We start from the raw sequence: 1689 nt of genomic DNA, 5'->3' as shown, positions 1-1689 counted from the left end.
ATTAATAGAAATTCAAAGTGATATTTTTGTTTTTTATTATTTTACTTGTGTTTAGGGAGTAAGTATTCCATTGTTAATTGGCCTCAAACGATCAGTAACACCCAGAGCTATCGTCATGTCTAAGGAAAGCCTGGAGGGTCCCCTTTTCTGGGATTTGTGACCCACAACGGAAATGCGCCTAAAAAGAAGAACCACGAAAGGAAAAATAATGCGGAGCGAATCTCACCGTTCTCTTTATACCGCACCACCCGCCATTGTTGTAGCTTGCAAAACTCTCTCACCCGAATTAAACTAATGGAGTAGGTCCACCTGTCTCTCACTTCATCTACTTTTTTGCAGATTTCACTTCCATAGGTCCTTTTCTTTTTTCCTTCGCCCCCACTTTTCCTTACTATACTGAAACGACGAGCGCGCAGTGTTTTACTTTCCCAGGAAAATGACAGATAATACAGCAAAGACTCACCCCTCCCTAGCTCTATATAAGCATCTGCACCCACTTTGCACTCCTTCATGCCAAATTCACATCCTTTACTTATTTCTTTCTCCGTTTGTCTCGGAATTATATTCAACTTTTCAATAATTAACCAAAGATGAAGAACAAAGCATCCAGGATATTGAAGCAGATAATAGCTACGTTGAGCTCAATGGCCAAGGCTAAAGCCCTGGATCTCAAGAGCAAAACAAGGGTCATCAATTCTCGCCTGATTATATTCTCGTTGCTTCACAAGAAGAAGTTCCTCATGGTCAGTTCACTCTCCCACAGTATTCAGCAAAGAAAGAGCTCCGTCTCTCAGAAGCTCCGTGCTTTGCTTGGTCATCACGACAAACATTCCCACGTTGAAGACGATGTCTATGTTTCAGACCAAACCCACGCCATTGTTCCCTACAAGGATATCATTAACCCCATGGCCATCGAGTCCCTCCCCGACCCAACTCATACAGAGTTGTTTGAGGAGAAATATTACGGCTACTTGGACGAAGCAGATGAAAAGGATGAAGAAAATTTTCTGGATTTTGATGATCAAGATTCGGTAGATTCCATGATAGACTTGGTGAAGAATTCAAAGGAAGAGGCAGGGGAAGAACTCAGCCTGCAACTGGAACACGATATAGATCACGTTGCAGACATCTTCATAAAGAGGTTTCATAGACAGCTGCGGATGCAGAAGCAGCTTTCCTTTTCGGACATACCAGGAGGCATCGAGGCTGCAGAGGAGTGCGGAGTGTCCTGTTTGTTAGTTTAATTTTTTAGGAACATCTTTGAAAACGACATGTCGTTCCCCTTGAAAGCTTTGAAGGAGAAGGGGAACTCTCGAGACCTGACTTCCTTGCATGCAGCAGATCTAGGCTGGCTCTTCTTAAATTTGTTGGATGTATAATTTTTCTTTTACATGAATATATTAGAAACGAGGATGGAAAATAAGAGAAATCTGCCTCTGTATTGTATGCTTTATTATTGTATATATCATACATAAGTAAAATTGTATGTTACCAAAAAAAAAAAAAAAAAAAAAAATACTAATATTAATAAAATAGGTATTTGTGGAGATACCAAACTGGTGTAACACACACACGATTGATTAATAGTAAATAAAACGAAATATCTCACTTCGAGAGTGACCTCCAAGAAATTCAGAAAGAATAGGTTTCGTTTAGAAACACAACTCATCTCAATTCATCTCAACTCAT

At 40.0% G+C, this 1689-nt stretch overlaps 1 protein-coding gene across 1 annotated transcript; it reads left to right on the top strand.

Annotated features, from left to right (window-relative positions):
- The first annotated feature begins 590 nt into the window (after positions 1-590).
- LOC121240850 lies at positions 591-1244 on the top strand. The gene has a single exon (XM_041138378.1). The coding sequence runs from the start codon at positions 591-593 to the stop codon at positions 1242-1244; it is 654 nt and encodes a 217-aa protein (XP_040994312.1).
- The last annotated feature ends 445 nt before the right edge of the window (positions 1245-1689 follow it).

This window comes from Juglans microcarpa x Juglans regia, chromosome 7S (assembly GCF_004785595.1).
Source record: "Juglans microcarpa x Juglans regia isolate MS1-56 chromosome 7S, Jm3101_v1.0, whole genome shotgun sequence".
Lineage (NCBI taxonomy): Eukaryota > Viridiplantae > Streptophyta > Magnoliopsida > Fagales > Juglandaceae > Juglans > Juglans microcarpa x Juglans regia.
Note: the sequence above shows the minus strand (reverse complement) of the source record. Positions and strands in the feature narration are given on the sequence as shown.